Source organism: Microcaecilia unicolor, chromosome 4 (genome assembly GCF_901765095.1).
Source record: "Microcaecilia unicolor chromosome 4, aMicUni1.1, whole genome shotgun sequence".
Taxonomy (NCBI): Eukaryota; Metazoa; Chordata; class Amphibia; order Gymnophiona; family Siphonopidae; genus Microcaecilia; species Microcaecilia unicolor.
Window position 1 is genome coordinate 220,730,335 of NC_044034.1, and position 26,696 is coordinate 220,757,030.

The 26,696-nt window shown below is 42.8% G+C and overlaps 1 protein-coding gene across 4 annotated transcripts in view; it reads left to right on the forward strand.

Moving 5' to 3' along the window:
• Positions 1-26,696, forward strand: part of CHID1 (chitinase domain containing 1) — a 382,173-nt gene that overhangs the window by 156,262 nt on the left and 199,215 nt on the right. For all 4 annotated transcript variants that reach the window (XM_030201249.1, XM_030201252.1, XM_030201250.1 and 1 more), the window contains exon 10: positions 20,659-20,814. In XM_030201249.1, the coding sequence (XP_030057109.1) occupies positions 20,659-20,814 (156 nt within the window). The remainder of the gene's footprint in view (positions 1-20,658; positions 20,815-26,696) is intronic.

Genomic DNA, 26,696 nt, shown 5'->3' on the forward strand with positions numbered 1-26,696 from the left:
AGATTCATTCTGTTAACTCCTCCTTACTTCTCTATTCTCTTTCCCCTCCTTAAAATTCTCTAAATATTCAAATTTTGTCTTGTTCATTATTCGAATGCAGCCATCTCTGTATGATTTCAAACTTTTCCACATTACCTCGTAACATCCTATCTAGATGTGCAGTGTATGTTCCCTGCAAGAAGCAAACCTATGTGGGACCTGAGAGAGAAACTGGAATAGCTGCTTAGCATGGAAGTTTGGGAATGGCCCTCAGGGGTTCTGCCCTGCATATAAATCTCTGTGCTCTCCATGCATAAATGAACAATTTTCAGATTTCTTTCTTAAATGGCAGAGGGAATTACGTTCAGTGAGTGGTTTTCTTCGCTGAATCTGGGTCAGTGTTTTGCCTGTATTAAAGTACTACTGGCAGATATTCAAAGGAACTTGTCTGGTTAGCAGGTGCTTCTAATCAAATACAATGGTATTCATAAGTCTTGCATCACTTGGCCAAAATCTGTTTCTAGCAGCTGTGTAAGTGAGTAGTTTATATTGTTCTAATTTTTATTCTGGGTTGTTATATACTATCACTGTAGTATGCACTACAGTTGTAACCCCTATAAGGGGATAGGACTTGATATACTACCTTTCTGTGGTTACAATCAAAGTGGTTTACATATTATATATAGGTACTTATTTTGTACCTGGGGCGATGGAGGGTTAGGTGACTTGTCCAGAATCACAAGGAGCTGCAGTGGGAATCAAACCTAGTTTACCAGGATCAAAGCCTGCTAAACTGGATTACTCTTCCACTTTAGGCAAGTTCCATGCTTAATTATAAGCATGAAACATGTTACCGGTTGCTATTTTGACTTTCCACATTATAGTTGATCAGTTGCATTGAGCTGATTGCCTTGCTTATCGTCCACAATAATCAGTCTAGAACATGTGGGCTATGTCTGTTGGCCAGCGGATGGAGACAGAAAACCAAAGTAGTTCTTTTTGTTTTGCCCTTGTATGCCTCCACAGAACCTCAGTATTCTCTGTCTCCAGTGGAATGGTGATGGTGCACGTGACTTGGTTTTTCAGCTCCTAAACCGGTTTATTCTAGTTTAGTTCAGCTAGAAATCTTAATTTATAAGTGAAAGACAACAGTACGGAGTTTGTGGTGGAAATACTTGCTTCCTCATGTCTGTGATCTAATAGGGTTGAGGAGCCACAGCTCGGCTATGCTGAGGATTTCTCCTGGTAAAGTCTTCAGGACACATAAGCCAAGTTTGGTGTTTGTCTGCAATACTTGGTGGTGCCGAGTCCCTTACCTTCTCTCCCACCATGGCCTGAGCTATTTCTGTCTATAAATAGCAAGCATTTATACAGCCTATTCTATGCTCGTTGTGTCAGTAGGTTGTCTGTACCTTGACTGATGAAGTATTTCTCTATAAACATTTCTGTGGTGAATTTCTCTGTTTTATCTTACTGTCTATCAAACTGAGGTTTGCTGTATACTGTGTTTTTTCTCATACAGTACTGGCACAGGCATTCTTTCTCAATTCCCACCAGAAGTAGGCTTTTGGTTAGCCAAGTTTTCATAAATTGTTTTTTTCCTTTATTGTTTATTTCTCCCCATAGGGGATAATTTGTTTGTTTGTTTGAGAAGCCTTTATTGAATACAGGAAATGACATCAATAATGCAAACAAACAATGTAGAAGCACAAAATGGCAATACAAACAGCAAATGCAAAGAGCAAATGATAGAATTCATTAAAAGTTAAACTGCGGTCCCAACAAAAAACAAAAGGACATAAAGCCAAAACTTCTAACAATTTTGTTTTTCCACCATATGATTCCTCCAAAACCATCCCCCCCAGAAACCCCCTCCTCCCAGCAAACAAAGAGGGGCATAATCGAACGGCGCCGGCCAAATAGATGGCTGGCCATTTTCGGGGCCGGCTCTGCAAAGGGGCAGAGCAAAACGTATTTTCGAAATGTGGTTGGGGCCGGCGAAATGCAAGGCATTTGGTCGTGGCAGGAGCCAGCATTTGTAGTGCACTGGCCCCCCTGACATGCCAGGACACCAACCGGGCACCCTAGGGGGCACTTCTAAAAATAAAAAAAACAAAAACAAAAAATAGCTGCCAGGTGCAGAGCTCCCTTACCTTGGATGCTGAGCCCCCCAAATCCCCCCCCCAAAACCCACTCCCCACAATTCTACATCATTACCATAGCCCTAAGGGGTGAAGGGGGCACCTACATGTGTGTACAGTGGGTTTTGGAGGGCTCAACGTTAACCACCACAAGTGTAACAGGTAGGGGGGGCTGGACCTTGGTCCACCTGCCTGAAGTGCACTGCAACCACTAAATACTGCTCCAGGGACCTGCATACTGCTGTTAGGGAGCTGGGTATGACATTTCAGGCTGGCATACAGGCTGGCAAAAAATGTTCTATTTTATTTGTGTGTGGGAGGGGGTTGGTGACCACTGGGGGAGTAAGGGGAGGTGATCCCCGATTCCCTCCGGTGGTCAGTTGGGGCACTTTTTTCAGACTTGGTTCTAAAAATAAATGGACCAAGTCCAGCCGGCGAAATGCTCGTCTGAGCCGACCATCTTTTTTCCATTATGGGGTGAAGCCGGCCATCTCGTAACCACGCCCCCATCCCGCCCCCACTCCACCCCGTCCCACCTTCTGTACCCTCCCTTGAAGGTTGGCCGGCTCTGCGATGAAAAAGCAGTTGGTGCCGGCCAAATTTAACTTTTGATTATACCAATTTGGCCGGGATCGTGAGATCGCCGGCCATCTCCCAATTTGTGTCGGAAGATGGCTGGCGATCTCTTTCGAAAATAAGCTCAAAAATGACCCAGGCATGTCTAAGAGCACAGTAAAACAGTCAACAAGAGCAGTGTTATAAAAATGGATCCCAAATTGTCTCCCATATAGCACCGAGCAGCCCAAAAGCTTTCCATATCACATACTGTATATACCTCAGTTTATTCATCCACTTCATCAGAGAAGGAACAGTAGGATGTTTCCAATGAGCTGCCAAGGTCAAATGCGCCACACACATAGCATGGCGCACCAATAGAGCCTGTGATTTAGTAAGTCCAAGAGACTTCCGAGGAAATAAAAAGAAAACTGGAGACCACTGAATCGGCCGAGCCAGGCAACTCTGAAGCCGATGCTGAATAGCTTTCCAATAGGCCCGAGCCTTTATACAAGATCACAAAATATGGCCCATGGTACCAGGCTCCCTACAATCCCTCCAACACAGAAAAGAGATAACTGGAAACATATGATTATGACGTACAGGAGTAAGGTACCATCTATACAAAACTTTAACAGCATTCTCTTTAACCGGGACAGAGATAGAAACATTCAATAAAGCCCTCCCCATGAGATTACAAACATAATCTCCACTAGTAATCTCCAATTCCTTGTCCCACTGAAGGTGGTACAAAAGGTGAGGATGGGCTCAAGCCCTTTGATATTTATAAAGGTAGGAAATCAAACCCCTCGTCCCCCTAGCGTCGTCACAAAAATCCTCAAGGAAGGAATCTTCATGGAGCACCTGAGTCCAGACTGTAGCAGAAAACAAAAAGTGCTACAGCTGAGTATATGCATATATTTTGTGAGGCAAAACTGGATATTCTTTTGACAGAGTTGCCAAAGATATCAAAGCATCCTCATAAAACACTAATCCAAAAGACGCTGAATGAGTGAATGGACCCGAATCAAGACCTGGAGAGAAAATCAGATTAAAAGCTATGGGAGTAAGTCAGGACAACACCAAATCAGGCTTAAAGAACAACCCATCCCAATAATAACAAGTGGTATGAATAGAAGGACAAATACCCACAGGCAACTTACGATACTTACGAGGAAACCACATGAGAAAATGGAAAAGGCGAGGGTTGACAGAAACCTGCTTGAGTTGTGCCCAGAGTTTGTGAGGATGTGCCTGGAACCACTCAAGAGCAGCCCATCCTTGAGCTGCCCTATAATACCAAAAACAATTGGGAACCCCCAAAACCCTCTTCTTCTAGTCCTGATAAAAAAAGGAATGGGGCAGTTAGGACATTTATTTTGCCAGATAAATTGAATCAGCCGATCATGCAGACCAGAAAGAAAGCCCGGGATAAACGAAGAGGAAGAACCTGAAATAGGCACAACAAACTGGTAGAATATTCATCTTCAAAGTGGCAATCCTGTCGAGCCAAGACAATTCAGAATGGTCCCAATGCTCCAAGTCTTTATATACCTCCTACACCAGGGGAGGGTAATTCGTCGAAAACAAATCAGAAAATGATGGCATCAAAAGAAGTCCAAGACACTTAATCCCACGATGAACCCATCCAAACAGAAACAAATGTTGAAAGTCCAAAAATCTTCGGGGGAACACCGAGAGCCATGGCATATTGATTTTAAACCCAAAGACCGAGGAATAATCAGCTAAAAGTCTCATAAGATTAGGGAATGAAGTCAGTAGCCCAGTCAAAGAAAGAAGGACATTGTCTGCAAACAATGCTAACTTGTATTCTCAATCTCCTACGCAAAGGTCAGAAATTTTCAGATTAGAATGAACCACCATAGCAAAGGGCTCCATAACCAAAGCAAAAAGAATGAGACACAAAGGACAGCCCTGACAAGTAGCCCTTCTCAAAGGAAACATGGCGGAGTTGCCCCTATTAATATGAACATAAGCTCAAGGAGAAGCATAGAGAGTCTGAATCCAACCTCTGAAGCAAGAACCAAGCCCAAACTGATCCAGTACCTTATCCATAAAAATCCAATGGACCCTATCAAAACATCTTCTTGTCATCAAGGCCAAGAAGGCAAAACAAAATGTTCTGTGAAACAAAATAAAGTAAATTCACCATACGGCATATATTGTCTATAGCTTGTCTACGGGGCACAAAGTCCACCTGATCAGGATGGATCAAATCCAGGAGAATGACAGTGAGCCGATTAGCTAAGACCTTAGCCAGAAGTTTCACATCAGAATTAAGGATAGGACAATAGGAGGTACATTCCGTTGGATCCTTTTCTGGCTTCGAAATAACTGCTATCCAGGCCTCAATCATAGATGGAGGCAGCGCATCCCCAGTATGGACTTTGTTAGTAAGGGCAGCCAACAGAGAAGCCAATTCACCAGCAAATGGTTTGTAAAAGTTATTAGGCAAACTGTCAAGACCCGGAGATTTACCTGTTGGAAGCTCTTTGATAAACTTACGAACCTCATCTGCAATAATAGGACTCTCCAAACTTGCATGTTGCACCTCCATTAAACCAGGAAGTGGACGAGCAGACAGATATGCATCTATATGCTCAGGGGAAATGGAGGGATCAGCTTTATAGATAGACTGATAAGTCTTGAAAACACTGACAAATCTGCAAAGATTTAGTCAGTAGGCGACCCCTACCACCTCCCACTTTGAGAATGGTACAATCTACCTGTTGCTGCAACAATTTGAAGGCCAGAGACCAACCCGGTTTATTATTATAGACGTGGAGGGGCATATTCGATATGACGTCTAAGTCTGACTTGGACGTTTTGCAAAAAAAACGTCCAAAATCTGAATAGGAAAGAGTCAATTTCAAAAAAGAAAAATGTCTATTTTTTTGTTTTCGAAAATAGAAGGTTTCGTGATTTGACATTTTATTTTTTAATCCATTTAGGAAAAAAAAACATCCAAGTGGAAAATGCACAAAATCAAGCCATTGGGATGTAGGAGGAGCCAGCATTTTTAATAGGCTGGTTCCCTTGACATCCCAGGAAAGCAATAGGGCACCCTAGGGGGCACTGCAGTGAACTTCATAAAATGTTCCCAGGCACACATCTGACCATTGCTCCCTTACCTTGCTGAGCCCCCCCAACCCTCCCCTAAAACCTACTACCCTCAATTGTACACCACTACCATAGCCCTTATGGGTGAAGGGAGCACCTATATGTGGGTACAGTGGGTTTCTCGTGATTTTTGAGGATTCACAGTTTCCTCCACAAGTGTAACAGGTAAGGAGACGTAGACGCCTGGGTCCACCTGTCTGCAGTGCACTGCACCCACCACTAGACTACTCCAGGGACCTGCATGCTATTCTAATGGCACGTAATGTTTTTCATCACATTTTTGGGGGCTGGGAGGAGGTTAGTAACCACTGGGGGAATAAGGGGGGGAATAAGGGGAGGTCATCCCTGATTCCCTCCAGTGGTCATCTGGTTATTTAGGGCAACGTTTGGTGCCTTATTCATAATAAAAACAGCTGTAGCTCAAAACGTCTTAGTTTTAGTCCTGGATGTTTTTGTTTTCTTCCTTTATGGCTGAAAAATGTCTAAGTCCCGCCCTGAACACACCCCTGATATGTCCCCTTGAGATTTGGACGCACTTCAGACAGATTTCAAAGAAAAATGTCTAAAAATTGGTTTTGAAAATACTGATTTGGACCTTTTTTTTTTTTTTTTTTGAGAAAAACGTCCAAATGCTGCTTTATGCCTCTTTTTAGACGTTTTTTCTGTTTTGAAAATGAGCCCATCAGTGAGTTTGCAAATGTTGTCTACATAAAAATTGTAGCTGATCAGAATAGATAATATCTAACTGTAGACGTGTAGCCTGTAATTCTTGCAAAATAGAAACCGAGCTAGAGGACTTATGACACTCTTCCAGATGACTAATGTGAGAGAGACCCTTGGCCACTTCTGCACGCTGAGATCGAGCCTGTTGACTATCCTTCTGCAAAAAAAGATCCCCGAGTTACAGCCTTTAAGGCATCTCACACAACCCCCAAAGAAGGGCCCAAGTTCAAATTAATATCCAAGTAGTTGTGAAGCAAAGTCCTATACCCAGCAAAGATTTCTTCTTCCTGTAACAAACTAGTATTCAAGGTCCATCTCCTATCTTTTTCCTCATCCTAAAGGGGAGAGATACTAGCCCAGGCAGGTGCATGATCCAAGATAGTGATAGATCCAATATCAGATGTACACCCACTTTAGCTAATTGAATATCCACCAAAGATATTGTCAGTATGAGAGTAGGACTCATGAGAATGAGAGAAAAATGTATAATTTTGAACCATAGGATGGACCAAACGCCACAAATCAGAGACCGAGGTCCCGAGCAAAATTATCCAAAGAATATGAGATCTTAAAACCATTGCCAACTGGAACCCCAGATCAATCAAGAGCCACGTGAAAAGTAGTATTAAAGTCCCCACCTACAATTAATTTACCATAGAAACAAGATTGAAACACTGGGCAGAGCTTATCGAAAAAACGGTCTTGGGATTCATTGGGAGCATAAGTAAATGCTAAAGTAATAGCAAAATTGCCAAACAATAAGTTTAATATCAAATATTGTCTGTCCGGATCCCGTTTAAACTTCATAATTTGTGCCTGGATCAAAATTGCAACCCCTTCGCTTCTTAGACGCATCAGCAGCAGAGGCACAATTAATATGAGGATACTGAGGACGAGACAGGAATTTCTCGTGGTCCTGCTTAAAGTGTGTCTCCTGTAAAAACACCACATGAGGTCTGAATTACAGAATCTCCTTAAACAGCCTATGATGTTTCTGAAGTGAATCCAGAGTCAAAACTTTTAAAGCAGCACACACATAGCATTTATTATAACAGTTATGCAAAGGACAGACATTTTTCGAGCCCGACCCGGATCAAACCAAATAAACAATTCCTATCGAAACACCCAACCCCCATCCTACACTAAACAGGGACTAAACAGGGACCTCTGAGTGGGAAGTGAAGGACCTGACTCACAGCACCAAACACACCACCCAACACCCCTCCCCAATAGCTCACTGCACATCTCGGCAACCAACCATGCAAAATACAAGAACAAGGATGTAGGCCAAAACCACAGCTCCCATATTCAAGGAGCAAGAAAGAGACCAAGAAAGCCCCAGTGTAGGGGCCACCTGTGGACCAGAGTTATACAGGGGCAGCAACCTTCTTAGATTTATTATTATTATTATTATTAACATTTGTATAGCGCTACCAGACGCACGCGGCGCTGAACACCTGACATAGAGAGACAGTCCCTGCTCAATAGAGCTTACAATCTAAAAATATAATACAGACAGACAAGACAAATTAAGGGCGAGGGAAGTACTGGGTGAGAAGGAACAAGGGGAGGCAATTGAGTAGTGGCTAGGAGCCAAAAGCAGTGGTGAAAAGGTAGAGATGGAGCTAGACGTACATGCTCAGGAAGTCTATTCCAGGCATAAGGTGCAGCGAGGGAAAAGGAACGAAGCCTGGAGTTAGCAGTGGAGGAGAAGGGGGATGACAAGAGAGATTCGTCCAGTAAGCGGTGGAGGAGAAGGGGGATGACAAGAGAGATTCGTCCAGTGAGCGGAGTTCACAGGGAGGAATGTAGGGAGAGATGAGAGTGGAGAGGTAATGGGGGCTGCAGAATGGATGCATTTTATTAGAAATACACTTCCATTTTTGAAGTGTGGCCCGGGTAGAAGGTGTAACAGTTGTAGGAGATAGGGCTGTGGTCGTCAGTCCAGCCTCGTGTAAAATCTTCCATGCCTCTGTGAGCTTACAAATCTGGTATAATTTCCAGGTAACTACAAAACACAAAGGGAAAACCCACCGGTAAACAGTCTTTTTTTTTTGTCAAAATCTCCAAGACAGGCTTCATAGTACATCTCTGTGCCGACGTGTATTGAGACAGATCCTGGTACACTGTAATTTTATCCTCATTATACTCCAAGTGAGAAAGTTGACGGGCCCACTCTAGCAACAAGTCTTTGTTGGCAAATTTAGCAAATTGGACAACAATGTCCCAGGGCCGATTATCAGCAGGCTGCCCAAAAGCTCAATGCACTGTCTCCAATTCCATATTACCTAAAGCGGGCTCTGTTCCCAGCAGTTCCTTGCACAGCACACACACAATAGCAGGGACATCCTCCGAAGCTCCCAACTCTGGAACCCTGCGAAATCAAAGATTCTTCTGACACTTCTGATTCTCGAAATCATCTAGTTTATACTGGAGATCCTCATACTGTGTCATTAACTGGAAGAGGTGGGAATTGTTCCGAATGTTCGTCCACTCAAGCCTCCAAACCCTCCATGCAGCCCACCCCAACTCCCTGAGATTGAAGCTAATGGCGTCAGTGTGCTCAAGAATTTCCTTCTTTGAAGATTTTATTTCGGAGCAAATCTCAGTCAAACATTGTTTGAGATCTTTCAAGAGACCCTGCTTAGCAGGAGCCACGCGAGTATCTGCAAGATACAGTGCAGAGTCAGATTCCGAGGGAGAGAGGGGCACCGACAGCACATGGCAATGAGGGCCCTTACTGGATTGCCGGACCGACTGACATTCCCCCTCCTTCCGAACAGAAGATGAAGCCTTGCTCATAATGGAACCAACGTCCCCACTAAATTATTAGCAAGTAGAGTCAGGCATTGGCACGGATGGTGCAGGATTAAGCAGTTAAAAGGCAGGTAGGTGCAGGAGCAAAAGATCTAGGCAGCAATTTGGCACCGTAATGTCACTTCCTTCTCGTCGAGCATGATTTTTTGTTTAACAAAACCTCCAGACATAATGACAAGTTCCTCGTTTGTTTAAAAAAAAAAAAAAAGTCTCAGAGTTAGTTGTGATGCTTGTGGAAGCCCGGGCAGCATGCTGCCTTTATTCATAACAAATGACCTTCTTTAATACAGTATCTTAGTTTGTATCTGTTTTATTTTTAATTACTTGGTGAACCTTTACATGAGCTTTGCACAATATTTCTTGCTTTTAATGCTGCTAGTTTTCCTCTTGGTGTGACCTCTTTAAATCTCTTGTTTGTTTCAGCTGCCATTTCAATTTAGTTTGACACTTTCACAGTGTTAATTAATTTCAGCTGTGACCTTCTCTGGATGTTGTAATTTTCTATTTTGCCTTCTCAGTTAACTATTTTTACTAATTTTATTTAAACAATCCTGGCTGGTCTGTTTTTTTTTTTTTTTTTAATGCAGTTGCATTTATAGCTCTCTCGATAGATCTTGTAGTCACTCCTTATTCAGCTTATGCAAATATTCTCTAATGAGCTTTAGATTGCATTCTCTTCTGAGAAAATAATCACTCTATTTTGAGAGTGCGGACCGAATAGCCAGACCTCGCAGTGGGAGGGGGCCAGAGCCCGAGGTGTGGGGGGGCATATTTTGGTCTGCCGACCCCCCCCCCCCCCCCCCCCCCCACACACACACACCCACTGGTGGAGCATGCAGGACTTGAGGGGGAAGAGATAGCGGCGCTGGAGACTGGCACTGGACAAAGCTTCAGCTGGCGGGGGTTGGGGAACCCTACCAGCAAAACCAGGGGCCCAGAGGAAAATTTGGGGGGCAGACCCCTGTTGCCACGCCACTCTCACTATCTTGACTGTGATCGCATGCTGGCCTGAGATTGTGGTTTTGCTTTGTATAGGTGCTGTGGTTTCGCTCTGGCTTGGAACTGCAGCTTTGCTCTGGCCTGAGATTACAGTTTCACTTTGGCCTTAGACTGAGGTCTTGCTTTGTACTGGCACTGCAGTTTTGATTTGGCCTGAGACTGCAGTCTTCCTTTGTATTGGTACATTTTCACGGTGGCCTGAGATTACAGTCTTGCTTTGTATAGGCGCTGCGGTTTTGCTCTGGCCTGGAAGTGAGGTCTTGTTTTGTACTTGCGATCTGGTTTCATTCTGACCTGAGACTGTGGTCTTGCTTTGTATTGGCACTGTGGTCATGCTCTGGCCTGAGACTACACGCTTTATACTAAGACTGTGCATAAGCTTTGTACTGGGAGTACAGTTCCAGTATCTTCTAGGACTATTCAAATTTCAGTCTTTTACTCTTCTGAGTCTGTGACATCACTGTTTTTCAGATCATGATCCAATCTTCAACTAAGGTCATTCTCACACCTTCTGTGGCAATCATGGCTAATATCTAGGCTGAGATCATGCTCACACTCCTAGCTAAGCTTCTGAGCTCATATTCACACTCGATAAAGATCTAGTTGACACATCCTATGCTGGTCTTATTCTTGTGGTGCTCAGCATGTACTCTCAGTTGTTTTTGTGGACACCTCCTCTACTGTGCTTTATTGAGCTTGTGGACACACTAGCAGCTAACCTCATGCCATACTTACATTTTCTTTTGGTTCTACTCGTTGTTGGGTTTCTGACAGTGCTGAAGTGATTTTTACAATGTTTGCTGTACTCAAAGTTAAAAGCTCTATGGAGGTATACTAGCTGTCCACCCTGAGATTATCCTTCCTCTCTTTTGAGCTCATGTTAGCTCTTTACTGAGTTTATCCTAGCTGTCTCTACTAGGTTCTTGCTGTTTAGCTTTCTGAGCTTGTATTGTCTAATTCCTCAGGGCTTGTGTGTCTTATGAAATACTAAATATACTGGGCATCTGTTATCTGTTGCTTCTGGGCACACCTCACTCTTCTCTATTCATGGTCACAGGCTTGGCTGGATTTATATTCCAGGCTTTCCTCATCCTTACTTTTAGGCACTGATGACTCCTTATTTAACATGTTCTATTACTTTCATTCTCATAATATCTGCAAACTCCTAATCACTCTCTTAGCAGAGCTTCACTTTGCAGTTTCAATCTCAGTATCTGCCTTTCTAGCCTCCGATCAACTTCACTAGCTTGTTTGAGCTTCAGTGTCGCTAATTCAGATCTAGCTCTCTTCAGGATCTTACTGTGTCTTTTCTTCAAGGAATCAGTTCTCCTTAAGTTACATCATTCTGCATTACTTCAGTTTATGAGTTATTCAGTTTTGGAACACAAATCAAAATGTATTTATCATATTGAGTACTGCAGCAAACAGAACTGTAAAGGATATTATTTAGGGTGGTGCTGTTGCCTTCCCTCTAGTGCAGTGGTTCCCAAACCTGGTTCTGGAGGCACCCCAGCCAGTCAAGTTTTCAGTATATCCATAATGAATATTCATGAGAGAGATTTGCATGCAGTGGAGGCAGTGCATGCAAATCTCTCTCATGAATATTCATTGTGGGTATCCTGAAAACCTGACTGGCTGGGGTGCCTCCAGGACTGAGACCCAGATGCATCAACCAAACGTAAAAAAATCTAAAACGTAAAAGTGCTTACCAAATTTGAAAAAACGAAGAATGCACCAAAAAAACAAGTTGCACATGTTCGGTGCGGTATTGTAAAGTACAATGCATTACAGATTCATAATCCCCGTCGGTAATCGGCCCCTAAAACATACGCAGAGCAGCCAAGCGTTATGCTGGCTGCTCTGCGCATGCCACAAACGTCAACACAAACATAGGTTGCTTACGTCAGACAGGGGCATGCGAGGGGGGGGAGGATCGGGACATGCGAGCGTTTAGCTCTGTGATCCTAGCAGGAGAGTGCAGTTGAAGATGTCCTCCTCAAGATTCCAAAAAGGACATCCTTCATAAACCCCCCTTTCTAACAAAAGACCTCTTTCACTGTGATCCCCTTTAGCTCAGCAGAGAGACCTGGGCCCGCCCCCGGCTGGGGGAAACAGAGGAAGGGAGGGGGACCGGGGCAGCTTAAAGTTGTTTACAGAACCTGGGAAATTGGCTTCAGAGGAGAGCAGAGTGTTAATTTTCAAAGCTGTGGGAGGAGAAATAGAGAGAGGAAGGGAGGGGGGCCGTAGCTGCTACAGTTTTGAGTTTTCTTTTGATTTTTTTTTTTTAATACAGGGGGAAGCGGGGATCCATGTGTTTGTGTGGGTTTTTTTTATTTTCAAACATGCCAGCTTGGAGTTTTATGCTGCAGGGAGAAGCGGGGAGCAGTGTGTGTATGACAGCTCAGGCCTTAATGACAGCTCTGAGCTGACGTTAAATATTTCACGGTAAATGATTCGGTGCAATCGTCGTTATGGTTAGTGCATTCTGAATCGACCACATTTCAATGGTAGTTACTCGTTTGCATTCCGTTTTCTTTAGCTGCTAGCGTCGTCGGAAAATGGCCTTTAATGCATGCCACGGTTGAAAATTTCTTCGTTAAAGGGTCGTTAAAGTTTAGTGCATCTTGCCCCAAGTTTGGAAACCACTACAACCACTGCTCTAGTGTACAACTGTGCTGGTCCTATCTTATGGAATGCCTTGATATGTCAACTTTTTTTTTTCTCACAATACCAGAGTGATCTGACTTTTCCTGAATTTCTTGAAATATTTTGCTGTCTTTGATCTTCGTCTCTCAGACTTGAAGGCGTTTCTCTCTCTCTCTCAGATTTGCTGGAGTTCTCTTTTTTGGAGTCTCATTCATATCTACTCTCAGCTTGGGCTCCTTTTCCCCAGCATAACCGGTGTTTCCCTGTGCAGAATCAGCTGAATCAATCCATGTTTATCAAGTTGAGATTTTCCTGGTTACTGTAACTTCATTTCTATCCAGCTACACTTCACTTTTCTTTCTCAGCTGTACTGAGCCCCCCTGACCCTCCTTGGCATCCCCCCAAGTAAAGCCCCATCCGATGTGTCCACTCTGTTGCAAATCTTGGTGTCATCCGCAAAGAGGCAAACTTTACCTTGTAACCCTTCGGCAATGTGACTCACAAATATATTGAATAGAATCGGCCCCAGCACCGATCCCTGAGGCACTCCACTACTCACCTTTCCCTCTTCCGGGCGAACTCTATTTACCACCACCCTCTGGCGTCTGCCCGTTAACCAGTTCCTAATCCAGTTCACCACTTTGGGTCCTATCTTTAGCCTGTCTAGTTTATTCAATGATTTTGCCAACAAAAATTAAGTCTCCGTCAGGACCTACAGACAGTCCCATCAAATCTCCTACCAGCTAATGAAGAGAACACTCCCTCTTCCCCACCGTGTACAGCCGTCTGGGACTCGTTCAACCAGATCACAGAGGAAGCTCTTGAAAATATCCTGAAAGGGCCTACAACCTGCCCTCTTGATCCCTTCCCAGCAAAGATTGTACAGCGAGCGGGCACAGTCCTCATTGAAGGGGCCATTAAAATTGTTAACTCCTCTCTTATGGAAGGGCAGCTGCCAACGACACTTAAAAGAGCTGTGGTGTGCCCCTTACTAAAAAAAAGAGCTCACTGGATCAGGACAAGCTTGAAAACTACTGCCAGTCTGTAACATTCCGTTCCTGGCAAAAGTTATAGAAAGGACAGTCTGCAGTCAACTCGACGACTGTCTATTTGAAAGTAATTGGCTATGTCAGTCTGGCTTCAGACCTAGGTACGGAACAGAGACAGTTCTTGTTTCCCTTCTAGATGATGTGCACAGAAACTGTGACACAGGATCTGCCTCGATACTAGTGTTGCTCGATTTCTCGGCAGCCTTCGGCACCGTGGATCATAATATCATTCTTACAAGACCGGCAGAAACATCAGTGACACAGCACTTGGTTCAAATCCTATCTGTCGGATAGACAAAAATCAGTTCTGTTCAGCAACAGTACATCATCACCTTGGGTGCTGAACTGTGGGGTGCCACAGGGATCCAAACTGTATCCCATTTTATTTAGTATCTACATCAAGCCTCTGGCTGAGTTGCTTTGGTCAATGGACAGAAAAGTCTACATCTATTATTTTTATTTATTATTTATTGAATTTGTATCCCACATTATCCCACCTATTTGCAGGTTCAATGTGGCTTACATAGTTTGTTAACACATGTAATCTTGAATGTCAGGTACATTTATTATTGAGCAGAGATTAGTTAACGGAAGTAGGTAAAGAGAAGAAGGAAGGAATCTGTTAGATATAGTAGAAGGTGGGTATTCAGAAGTGGATTAGTGAAATTCTGGGTTTTCATTGTAGGCTTGTTGAAGAAATATGTCTTGAGGGATTTGCGAAAGTTAGTTGTTTCGTTGATTGTTTTCAAGTCTCTGGGTAGTGCATTCCATATCTTCGTGCTCATGTAAGAGAAGGTGGTAGCATGCATCAGCTTGTATTTTAGTCCTTTGCAGCTGGGGAAGTACAGGTTGAGAAATTTGCGAGATGATTTTGTGGCGTTTCTGGGAGGTAGATCCACGAGGTTTAGCATGTAGATTGGGGCGCCTGTGTGAATGATTTTGTGTACCATCATACAGATCTTGAATGCAATATGTTCCTTAAGTGGGAGCCAGTGAAGTTTCTCTCTCAAGGGTTTTGAGTTTTCGTATTTAGTTTTTCCAAATATGAGTCTGGCAGCAGTATTCTGGGCAGTTTGGAGTTTCTTGATGTTCTGCTCTTTGCAGCCTGTGTACAGTGCATTGCAGTAATCAAGATGACTTATTACCATTGACTGTACCAGGGTACAGAATATATATCTCGAGAAGAAAGGTTTTACTCTTTTGAGTTTCCACATGGAATAGAACATCTTTTTCATCGTGTTTTTGGCGTGGGCATCGAGAGTAAGGTTTCGATCAATGGTGACTCCTAGGATTTTCATGTTTTGAGAAACAGGCAGCCAGTATGGTGTGGTTATGGTGGAGAAGATTTTTGTGTTATGTTGTGAGGTGAGAACAAGACATTGTGTTTTTTCTGCATTAAGTTTCAGCTGGAATGCATCTATCGTTAGTGATTTCATTTAGATCGTGTCTGAACGGGATGTAAATCGTGACGTCATCTGCATATATGTAGGGGTTGAGGTTTTGATTGGCTAGAAGTTTTGCCAACGGTATCATCATCAAGTTGAATAAGGTTGATGAGAGGGGGGATCCTTGGGGTACTCCACATTCAGGTGTCCATGGGAGTGATCTGTCCGCGCTCGTTGATACTTGGTTTGATCTCGTGGTCAGGAATCCTTTGAACCATTTGAGAACTGTGCCTCCTATTCCGAAGTATTCTAGTATATGTAATAGTATTTCATGGTCAACCATGTCAAAGGCACTGGACATGTCGAATTGTAAGAGGAGTATGTTGTTGCCCTTTGCAATTGTTTGTTTAAATGAATTCATTGTAGACACTAGAACAGTTTCGGTGCTGTGATTTGACCGGAATCCTGATTGAGACTCGTGGAGAATTGAATGTTTATTTAGGTATTCGGTAAGTTGTTTCGTTACTATGCCTTCCATGAGTTTAGTTATGAGTAAGATAGATGCTACTGGTCGATAGTTAGTTAGGTCCATTGTGCTTTTTTTGGCATCTTTCGGTAGTGGAGTAAATAGGATATTTCCTTTGTCCGTAGGAAACAACCCATTTTGAAGTCTGTGATTTATGTGGTTCGTGATGTCTATTTTGAATTGTTTGGGTGCTGATCTTATTAGACTGTTAGGGCAGATGTATAAGTTACATTGCGATTTGGCGTAATTTCCGAGCCAATGTGAGATTTCATTTGATGAAAGTGTGTCGAAGTTGGTCCATGATCGATCTACTGGGTATTCCCCGGGTTTTGGGTCTAGACATTAGAGGATATTTGTGTAGTTTGTTTTGTTGGTGGGTATCATGAGTCAGAGCTTTATAATTTTTTCCTTGAAGTAAAATGCTGATGATGTGCAACTACTCATACCCACTGAACCAGATCTACCCACAGCTGTGACTGTCTGCTTAACCGCAACTCAAGACTGGGCAAACAACAACAAACTCTGCCTGAACCCAAATAAAACAGAGATTCTTTGGGTACCAAACACAGTTGTACAAATCTTCCCGCACTTGTCAAAAGCCCAGACCTGTCAAACACAGGTTCTGGAGGTCCATGGGACCACCAGACCCCAAACAGCATGACCCTGTGGCCTAGTATCCCCCACCCTGAGCAAGTGACACGGGGGCTGGAGGTCCGGTGGACCTCCAGTCCCCCCCAGCCCCCCCTCGACACGTTGGTGGGGGCTGGAGATCCCCTCCCCTAGCATCCCCCCCCCCCCCCAAGTAAAACCCTGGTGGCCGAAAATAGATATGATACTAAAGATTTTCTACAATACGGCTTGGAAGCTGCAGAGGCAGAAGACTGTAGCTCACTACATGTAAAAGTACTTACAGAATGAGTAGTGTAGCCAGTGGGGCTCTTCCAAAAACAACAGGAGGATGAAAGAAATATGAAATGCTTTTTTTTTTCCTTAAAGTACCCAACACGGCACCATGTTTTGGCTAAATGCCTGCCTCAGGAGTCTTGATGCAGTTTGTCAATATCTTTTAAGCTTGTGTGGTTGAAACACATGCTATCTTGAAAAAGATGCATGGTGAAAAGTAGAGCACATCAATCCAACAGAAATATATGACAGCTGGCTACACTACTCATTCTGTAAGTACTTTTACATGTAGTGAGCTACAGTCTTCCGCCTCTGTGGCTTCCAAGCCATATTGTAGAAATCTTTAGTATCATATCTATGTTAGTTGAATAATGCATTCTTATTAGGTGTATCATTAGTATTATGCTAACACTGTATTGTATCTCTGGTACTTGAATTCCAGTGCTGTTAAATGTGTATATTTTTAATACTGTTTCATGGTAGTTCTATCATTAGGTTTCAATTTACAGTTTTCAAGTTTACCTAATTTATTGTATTTATATTTATTCTTGGTTATTTTACTATTGCCATGCTGTTAACAAAATTGTAAGTTTTATGTTAAACTGTAACTGTTGTACTCCACCTCGGGTGACTCTCTTCTTAATGGTGGTTAATAAATCCCAATAAATAAATAAAAATTTGAAGGACATTTGATGAGTCAACGTTTGATAATTGGACTGTTAGGGCCCTTCAGTTTGTGATTTGTATAAGAAATAATAGGGCAGATTACCTTACCATATGGTTTGTGGCTTGACATTTTTTTCGTGTGTGAGTTTGTTACATGTATTAATAAAAATGGTGAGATATAGTTTTATGATTTAATTCAATGATTTAATCTTTAAGCTTTTTATGTTTAATCGTTGCCAATGGAGGTGGTGGCTGCTCAGTGGGAGTTCTACACTCCCCAGTGGGAGTTGGGAGATGACCTCCGAAAGTGGGAGTCTCCTGCTTAATGTGGAAGTCTTGGCTGGTCTGACATATACTTTGCCTACATGCCGCCCATTTTCTGCCCTTGCACACACCCACCATCAAAATATGCACCGTGCAAACTACATGTGTACTTTTACAGTGGTTGATATTTTATGGGCCCCAACTACTGAACCAAAGATATAATGCCACTGATGTAGACAAATAGCACCTTACTCAAAGAAATAAGTTTTTTTATTATTACTTTATATATATATATATATATATATATATATATATATATATATATATATATATATATATATATATATATATATATATATATATATATATATATATATATGACTTTAAATTTTAAAGAGAGCCCTCAGACAAACCACCACTTTTAAGGCAAACTCATTTCTTTCTGCCCGGTGGAATAGCACCTCTTTCATCGGGCAATCTTCTAAGTGAATGTATGTGCTATTACATCAACACAACAGTGCTCTAAAGTGCAATGTGCTCCAAAACACAACATAACTTGAAATACTGAAACGAGAACTTATCTTTAATCGTTGTTGTTGTTTGTTCTCGTATTCATTTTTTCATTTACTCTTCCATGTTTCACTATAAATTTTATGGTCCTTGCCACTCTGTCCATAAAAATCAATAATCCTTGATATTTTATGGGGTCATTTATGCACATGAATGACTAAAATATCAACATTTACACACATTATTAGTGCCAAAAACTAGGTGCCACCTTATTGAATTACTTCCACCAATGGACGATTTTGAGATGGCCAGTTTTGTGCAGGTAAAACACTTTTACTTGCTGTAATCATTTTGAAAATTGACCTTACTGAGAAGTGCACCACAAGGATAATGTTTCTTTTTTGGGTGCGTTTCTCAAAAAGAAAAAACACAAGCACCTATCTGTCTTTCTCCATCCATTTGTAAGCAGGTGTTTGTTCTTACAAACACATAAGTACCAGGTATAAAAAAAATAACTGCATGAAAAGAAGAGGAACTTAAGCAGTGATATTTGTGTGCCATTGGGGACTCAACCCCTGTCGGCACTGGAAGATGAGGCATCCTTCTGCAACCATATAGTGAACTAGACCCAGCAATTGTTCCTGGTTACAACCAACAGAGCCCCCCCCCCCCCCCCCCCCACACCCACACACACACACACATCCACCCACCCACACACCTAACAAGGCTGAAGCTGGTGGAAGAGTGAGTGCTGTAGCAAGTTGGGAACCCAGCTCCTGCTTTCCAAAGAAGGCAGAGGCAAGCATAAAAGTGAGCGCTGCAGCAGGCTCACCTGCCACACAAGGGCCCTTGGCAGGGCCACCGAGAGGGGGGGGCGGGGGGGGCAAAATTTCCCGGGCCTCCAAGGTGGGCCCGGCGCCGGGGTGAGGCCGCCGGCGCTGCAGTCCCCGGTCTCACCTGCCTGCCTCCTCGGCTCCCGGCCCCCTTCATTCAAAGTGGCAGTCGCAGATCGCGTCTCTTCTGGCCTTCCGTCCCTGTGTCCCGCCCTCGCGGAAACCGGAAGTTACATCAGATGAGGGCGGGGCACAGGGAGGGAAGGCCAGAAGAGACGCGATCTGCGACTGCCACTTTGAATGAAGGGGGCCTGGAGCCATAGAAGCAGGCAGGTGAGACCGCAGATGGGAGCGGCGGGGAGGTGGGGCCGCCTTGCCCCGGGCCCGGCCTAGTCTCTCGGTGGCCCTGACCCTTACGCTTCGTTTGCCAAAACGGAGGAAAAAAACAGCTGAAAAATATGCAACAAGACGGGTAGAGATCTGATCAGGTCCTGTTTGGTGGAGGGTGGGAGGGAGGAGGGCAAGGCCATTTGGCCCAGGCCTCACACAGAAAAGAAGCCTCTGCTTGTGAAAAATGTTTAATGTTTTATTTTACTAAATATAAAATTAATTTGGTGAAGTAAAATTGTTCATTTTGCTTTTGTGTGTGAATGCCTTTATAACCCATCAGTGAGGATATCCTTAAATTCAGAGCTTTCAGTACGTTTTCTGTCTTCCCTGGAGTCCCTCAAGGCTCATTTTTCTCCTCTAGATTGTCTTATTTTTTTTTTTTTCATCTGGCTAGCTTTAGTCAATACTGCAGTCTGAGTCTGTTTATCAATGCAGACAATGTCCAGTTATTAGTGACCTTTGACTCCCTTCTCAGTCTTTTGCTAGTAGCTGACTGGTTATTTTTTCATGGAGTCGTGCTCAATCCTCAGAAGTGTGAAGCCATTTGATCTGCTCATTGTCTGCTTCCATCCTCTCTAACACTATCAATTATGAATACTCCATTCCTTTTTAAAAACCTTGGTTTATACTCTGGGCGTTATTCTGAACTTTAAGATAATGTTCGTTGCATAAATCTTGGCCATCACTCAGTTCTTTTCCCTACACCTCATGTGTTCCATTAAACGTCTGCTTGACGAGAAGGATCTCAAACTACTTAGTCTCACTTTAGTTATTTTCAGTATAGGTTACTGCATTTCTCAGTGTCATCCAACTGTGAGGGCATGTGGCCTGTTCCCCAAAGAGAACACTTGCTACGGGTAAAGAGTTTTGTTTTCTTGTGAGCAGACAGCTAGAAAACAGAAACTCTATCTGTCTCCTCTAAGGGATATATGGTAGCTATAATGGGTCTATTTGATATACTGATTTGGAGGAAAACATTGGAGGCAAGCATTTAGAAATCCTTTGGCAACACTAACTTCTGAGTTGCCCCAAATCATTCTGTTTGTAGTCTTGACCATGACTCAGAAAAACTGTTGTTCACTGTGATCTCTACCACTTTTAAGAACCCATTTTCTTTTTTTAATCTTGCAGGCCTGGTCCAAATTCTCCTCTTCCATGGGTACAGTCCTGTGTTCAGATGTTAGATCCTGAATCCAGGTGGAGAAGTAAAATTCTTTTGGGGCTTAATTTTTATGGAATGGACTACTCTGCCCTGGGAGCTTCTGGAGAGCCTGTCCTTGGAATCAAGTAAGGTTTATACCAATATTGCAAATGACAGAGACAAAGGAGCAAAATAAAAAAATAACCCAGCAAGCAGTGATATTTCAAAACTCCATGAAATCATGAAAGTTCCTTTCTTAGATGATACCTGAGAATGTATCAACTGCTACCTGTACCTTAATAATTTAAAAGAACAAAATACTGTGTCAGTGATTTATAATATTAACTTTCGTTATTAGCTTTGTCATCAGCCCATTTCTTAAGTAAGATGCTGTAAGAGGACATAAGACATACAAACATATAATTTTGCTGACTGTGCTATAGAATGCTATCCAGCAAAGTACTCTGTACATTTCTATGACAGAGATTTATAAGACATTACCTTATTATTTCCAGCCCAAAACAAGTTGGAAAGAATTGTACAAAGGAGGTTGAGAAATAGCTGTATATCTGATTTTTAGGGCAAAGTAACTTTCTGAAAATTAAACAGACTGGGATGAATCTTGGCTTGGGGAAGGGACATGGTGAAAAAACACATCTAGTTATAAAATGGGCCAGATTGGACTAGGGATTCCAGAGAAATAAGCCACCTCCAAAATGGTCCAGTGCATTTCTGTGGGAAAAGCAGTTCCAGCTTCTGCACCATAGAAATTAAGTACAGTGAAACATAACAGTTAAGGGATCCCTGCTTCTTCTCTGTTCTCCACTTCTCCCAGCCTCCAAAACTACACCCCCTGCAACTTCCCCAACCACTAATCCTCCTACAACTGTCCTGATCCTTGGAAACCAGCCGCCATGCAACCTTTTCACCTGCCCCTAAACTATCCCCATCCTGCTTCCACCCCACAAAACTATCCCCAGAACTGACCACCATCCTCAAACTGCTACACCTCCACAACTCACCCCCTCCAAAATGACTCAACCCCCTCCCAAAAACAGCTCTGAACTGCATGACCCCACAGATTACACCAACCTCCCAAAACTACCCCAGAACTGCCTCCTCCCTTCACAATTACTACCAGAATATTAAAAATGAAGTTAAAATGTCATGGTGTGTGGTGCAGAGCTTAACTTGTAGATGAAAAGGAGGTGGAACTATGGGGCTGCAGGAGTGAATGGAGTGGGTCCAGGGGCAGGAGCATTTTGAGAAGAAGGGCTGGCTTAGAGAGTAGAGTTATGTTATACTGTGTTAGGTTATACATTTATAATATGCTTTCACCCTATGAGGTCGAAAGCAAAGTCACAATTTAAGATTCCAGTGAATAACATTAGGAATAATGCAAAAAAGATATTATATTACAATTTTTGAATTAAGTATTTATAAAAAAAGATATGTCTTTGAAAAGAATAGTAAGAAGGCATTAGCTGGTTAGCAGAAGGAAGCAAGTTCCACATTTTAGCAGACTGGAAACAGAATAAACTTTCTAAAAATTGTTTTACTCTTAAGCCTGAAACTTATGGAGAGCAGAGAAGACCTTGATTTTTTTTTTTATATGGCATGCTTGATCTACCAAAGGTATCCCATATTAGTAGTATATATACTTTGTTCTGTGTAATCAGAATGCCTTGTCAGTTCCACTTTTGTTATATTGTGAGTCATATATATATATATATATTGAACTTGAATCCTATTTAAGATAATGTGGGATATAAATGTCATAAATAAAACTTTTAGAAGACTGTCCAGATAGTATTTTATAAACTAAACAAGATATGTTTAAAACAATTCGCAAGCTAGAACGCTCCAGTGTTGATCCTCCTTCAGCTACACAACTTGGATCTTACTTCAAGGAGAAAATTCTTACCCTGCGGTCTTCAACTGTCAGCTGCCTCTCTGATGTGGACGACTACCTGGTATCCTTGGCCATGCCTTCGGGTGCTTGCCCTGCTGACCGTTTTTGGATCAAATTCAATCGCCTGTTGCCCGACAAGGTGGCTGCTGCTTTACGTAAATTCACAAATAAAAGCTGTAGATTAGATGTTTGTCCGACCCATCTCCTAAAAGTCGCACCAAAATGTTACATCGAAGATCTGACTTGTTACCTCAACTATATGTTAAGCGCAGGATTTTTCCCGCCAGGTCATGGAAACATCCTTCTCACTCCGATCCCAAAGAATTTTAAAGATCAAGCCAGATGTCATCTCTAACTATTGCCCAGTGGCTTCGATACCTCTAGTTATCAAGCTGATGGAGAGTCTGGTCAATGTTCAGCTCAACGAATTTTTGACTAATTTTGATATCCTCCACCATTCGCAATCAGGTTTTCGAGTTCATTACAGCACGGAGACTGTCCTGGTCACCCTCTTATCTAACTTTCGACGAGAACTATCTGTTGGACGGAAGATTCTTCTGCTGCAATTTGACATGTCTAGCGCTTTCGACATGGTGGATCATGAACTCCTGCTCCACCTACTGGACTCTCTTGGTATAGGAGGGCCAGTTTTGCATTGGTTCAAGGGTTTCTTGACTTCAAGGTCCTACCAGGTCATGGTGAACTCCTACACTTCTGAACCGTGGAATGCTTCCTGTGGGGTCCCTCAGGGCTCTCCCCTTTCACCTACCCTATTTAATATTATGATGATGCCTTTAGCCACAGCACTTGCAAACCTGGACCTCAACCCTTTCATGTATGCGGACGATATTACAGTCTACATCCCTTTTCACTCCACAGTATCAGAAGTTGCCAACCTCATAGATGCCTGTTTCTCCACTTTAGAACATTGGGCCAGGGTGTTCCGCTTCAGGCTAAACAGGGAAAAAACTCATTGTCTCATCCTCTCGTTCACGCACGCTCATGTATCTGACACAATGCTTCCAGTTCTGGGCTCTGCCCTCCCGATTGCCAACAGCCTGCGGCTTTTAGGAGTGCATCTGGACTCACATCTCCAGCTGGTTGATCATGTACACTTGGTCTCCAAAAAAATGTTCCAGGCCATGTGGAGGCTTCGGCGCATCAGATACCTCCTTCCCAGAGACTTGTTTCGTACCCTTGTCCACTGGCTTGTCCTATCCCATCTGGATTATTGTAGTGGTATTTATGTGGGTTGCCAGGCCTCCTTATTGAAAACGTTCCAAACGGCTCAGAACACTGCGGCGAGGCTCATCCTTAGAGAAAGGCGTTTTGCACACGCCGAACCCCTGCGCTTTAAACTTCATTGGCTGCCTGAACAGGAGCGCATTGCTTTTAAGATCTGCTTCCTAACACATAAAATCATCTATGGGGCTGCCCCGGATTACATGCTCCCCTTGATCGACCTTCCGCCTAGAAATGCCAACCCTGCTGCTCGGTCCTATCTCCACCTCCATTTTCCGAATTGTAAGGGTGTCAAGTACAAGAAAATCTTCGCCTCGTCCTTCCGTTATTAGAGTTCCAAACACTGGAACACGTTACCTCGTCACCTTAAAGCTCAAGTGGACCATGCCCTTTTTAAGAAGTTGTTAAAGACTTTCCTCTTTGCTAAGACTTACCCCCCAACTTACCATGTTGATTGATGCATCCCTTTTCCCTTACCCTGCCTAGTTCACGCTGTTAGTTTCTCCCCTCCTATTTGCTTCTTTTATGCTTGCCTAAGCTTTTAACTTTGTACTCTTATTTAATTCTCTGTAAGCCACATTGCGCCTGCATGAGTGGGAAAATGTGGGATATAAGTAACAAATAAATAAATAAACAATTCGAGCTTCCACAAGCAGCCAGTGAAGTTCACATAAGAATATGGTCAGACCAATGGTCCATCTAGTCCAGTATCTTGCTTCCAACAGTGGCCAATCCAGGTTGCAAGTACCTGGCAGAAACCCAAATAGTAGCAACATTAAGGGGTCTTTTACTAAAGGTTAGCTCGAGTTATCTGCAGCAGGTCCCATTTTATTCCTATGGGCCCTGCTGCAGATAACTCGAGCTAATCTTTAGTAAAAGATCCCCTAAATTGGATTAATAAAGGGGATGCATGGCCATCCTCTGCTCTGCTCCAGGTTCACCCACTCCCCTCATCTTCTCTGCAGGATGCCTGTAAAAATGGGGCTGGAGCAGAACACCCTTGCTGCTCCGGTCTGAAAAGAAGTGATGGAAGTATGTTTTAAGCCATTCCACCTGAGATTAAGCCCTGCATAGTGAAGAATAGGTAACCTTTCCCCCAACCCTTCCCCATTTCCTGTTTTGGTCCCAGACTCAGATGATTCAACACATAGCAGAGGAAACGTTTGCCAAGGGCTAATCAATTAGTATCTACGCATCTTATTACTAACGGAGCCAGTTTTAGAAAAAAATCCAGGTAGATGGAAGAATGTTATCTCCTTGTAAACATTCTCTTGATAAAGAAAAGGCTAGAATTGATTTTGTAATCAAGATCTGGTTCATCTTCATTTGAGAGGGAACTGTCTGTTTTCCCTGCAGCCAGCATCAGATTCAAAGGAAAGTCAAAGTTCCTCCTATACTTCTCATACTTTCCTCACATAAATTCTATCGAACTTCTATCAGATGCTGTCTTCAACATCCCAGAAATAAGTTGCTCCTGAAATGTCCAGAGATTTGTAGCTATTCATACAGGAAGAACCAAAGCTGAGAAGGGGTAATTCAGCCTTCTAAAATACATTGGTGTTCCAGGAGAAGTGGTCACTGTACTAATTACACAATTACAAATCCTTCAAGTTGTGCAAACCAAGGTGCGGTTGGATCTAAGGCAGAGCTGGAAGTAATCCAAGCATCACCAGTATTCAGCACCAGTACCCAAGCTGGCTGGGCAAAAGGCTGTCTTAACTTACCCGGATAGCAATTTAAGTAATAACCCTGAATATTGGTGGCACCTGGATAACTTCTAGGGACCTCCAAAGACCCAGCCATTCAATGGAGGAGTGGCCTAGTGGTTAGGGTGGTGGACTTTGGTCCTGGGGAACTGAGGAACTGAGTTTGATTCCCGGCACAGGCAGCTCCTTGTGACTCTGGGCAAGTCACTTAACCCTCCATTGCCTACCGAATTGAGCCTGCCATGAGTGGGAAAGCGCGGGGTACAAATGTAACAAAAAAAATGCCAGTGGGTTTGGCCTGTTGCTGAATATGTGGGTCTAAATTAGCCTGCCCCAGCCAGTGTTTAAGAAAAAGCTGACCACAGTGGGCTAAATATTGATTGGTAATAGTTCAAAGATACACTTTATAGCTTCTGTGAGGAAAGGTCCCTAGGATACTAATTGTAACTGGAAACAGTCTTTCAGTGAGTTCTGCTCAGTTCTGAATTGTGGCTCATCAACTTTACACTCATTAATAGTGAAAAGCATCATTTGTTGTAGATCTTAATATAGATACAAAGACCTTTTATTTTATTTATTTAATTTTCATTATATTTAATTTTCATTAATATTATGTTTACTACAAATTGTATATTCTTCCTACGACTTGTAATTCTTCTTATTGTTACTATGCAAGCCGCATTCAGCCTGCCATGTGTGGGAAAGCGCGGGGTACAAATGTAATATATATATATGGCAAAAAGCAGAATGTGGCAAGCATCTCATAAGATCATCATAGTAACACATATGATATCTCGTTCAGGGCTGTAACAGTGGCAATTAGTGCTGATAGAATGGTTGATTAAGAGCCTTGGGTCTCCTTGCTTCATTTACTGGAGACTATTTGGTAAGAAAATCAATTGACTTAGCAAAGCACCATCGTGCCACCTGACCATCCCATGACTTCTGAAAGGTCATGCAATATTACCATCCAAGGACAAGTTACTAGCCATATATTAATTCCTGTTCATTATAGCAAAATCAGAAACCTCAGCAGCAATGGTAGACTGAAAGCCCACCTCTTTAACATTGCTTTTGACTCGTAACCACTTGTAACCACTCGCCTCCACCTACCCTCCTCTCTTCCTTCCCGTTCACATTAATTGATTTGATTTACTTACTTTATTTA